General features: G+C 42.0%; 1 protein-coding gene across 1 annotated transcript; it reads right to left on the bottom strand.

Annotated features, from left to right (window-relative positions):
- Positions 1–315: 315 nt before the first annotated feature.
- Positions 316–1,285, bottom strand: LOC116590087 (olfactory receptor 11H6-like). Its single transcript, XM_032341750.1, is given in 3 exon segments — positions 316–1,112; positions 1,115–1,171; positions 1,174–1,285. Coding segments are annotated over 3 exon segments (966 nt in total).
- Positions 1,286–1,578: the final 293 nt, after the last annotated feature.

The raw sequence follows: 1,578 nt of genomic DNA, 5'->3' as shown, positions 1-1,578 counted from the left end.
AAGTCAAAAAAAAATTATGAGATTAAGGACTATATAAATGACCACAGATAACAAGCAAGTAGTTATTGGAGGTGAGGGTAGGATAGTCCAAAGTTAAGACACCCAGGTCACTTAATTCAAGTAACCATCTATCAAGCCCTGATTTGAAGGCAAGATCTTGTTTAATTGGGCATACTATTCTCCTATATTTAACTAGGCATAAATAGATGAATTTCAGTCTGCATCTCTAGACACAAATGAATAGAGACCTACTCTGAGTCTGCATCTCTAGGTACAAATGAAGACCACTTACGTAGAAAGAAATGAGAAAAAATTTTATGATCTTTGTCCACTCATGAGTTTGCATTTGCCTTGACTAATTCCTGTGCACATATGAGTTTTTCTCAAGGCAGCTTTCATGTCCTTATTCTGGAGACTGAGGATCAGTGAGTTTATAGGTGGGGTCACCGACGAGTACAACAAGGTTACAATCTTCTGTATCCCACCTGGATCTCCAGAGGTTGGGCTAATGTACATCACCATGATGGATCCATAGAATAGAGACACCACAGCCAGGTGGGAACCACAGGTAGAGAAGGCCTTACATCGGCCAGCTGCTGAAGGGACACGCAACACTGCTCTGAGAACCAGGGTATAGGACCCAAGGACGAAGAAAAAGGTGATGAATATAATAAGAGAGCTCAATATAGAACAGAAAATCTCAATTCCAGGCACAGGGATGCAGGACAGGGCGAGAAGAGGCCCAGGGTCACATACAAAGTGGTCAATGGTGTTGGGGCCACAAAAAGGGAGTTGTGTGATAAAATAGATAGGGATCGGATAGCAGAGGAAAGCTGTGACCCAGCACAGGGCCACCAGGTTCATGCAGAGATGGTTGTTCATAATGACAGGATAATGGAGAGGCTGGCAGATGGCCAGGTAATGATCAAAAGCCATAAGGGGCAGTAAGAAGGTCTCAGTGGTGCCCATGGAGAAGAAGAAGTAGAACTGGGAAAAACAAGCTGTGAAAGAGATGGTTTTGGTCTCAGATAGAAAGTTCTTTAATGTATTGGGAATAGTTGTGTTGATGTAACAGTTCTCCAGGAATGAAAAGTTGGCCTCCAGAATGTATATGGAGTGTGAAGCCTGCAATCCAGCTTCACTGCACAGACAATGGCCCCATTCCCCATCAGGTCAGGATGTAGGACACCAAGAACAGCATGAAGAGGATGACCTGAACCTCCCTGGAGCATGGAAAACTCAGGAGTATGAATTCAGTCACTGTGCTGACTCCTGACCTATTCATGGATTCCTAAGGGGTGGAGAAGAAAAGTGACAATGACAAAGATGGTCTTATTCTTTCATCGTCAAGATTATTCCCTTTGTGGAGATCCCTAGCTCCATTAGATTCTGTTATTCCATTAGATAATAAGATAACTATACTGCTGAAGACTATGAACTTTGGAAAGTTCTTGGTATGATCAGACGTTGAATCTTTATATTCTCTTTTTTTTTTTTTTTAAAAGATTTTATTTATTTATTTGACAGAGAGAAATCACAAGTAGATGGAGAGGCAGGCAGAGAGAGAGAGAGAGGGAA

This window comes from Mustela erminea, chromosome 5, assembly GCF_009829155.1.
Source record: "Mustela erminea isolate mMusErm1 chromosome 5, mMusErm1.Pri, whole genome shotgun sequence".
Lineage (NCBI taxonomy): Eukaryota > Metazoa > Chordata > Mammalia > Carnivora > Mustelidae > Mustela > Mustela erminea.
The sequence above is the reverse complement of the archived record's forward strand: the minus strand, read 5'-3'. Positions and strand labels throughout refer to the sequence as shown.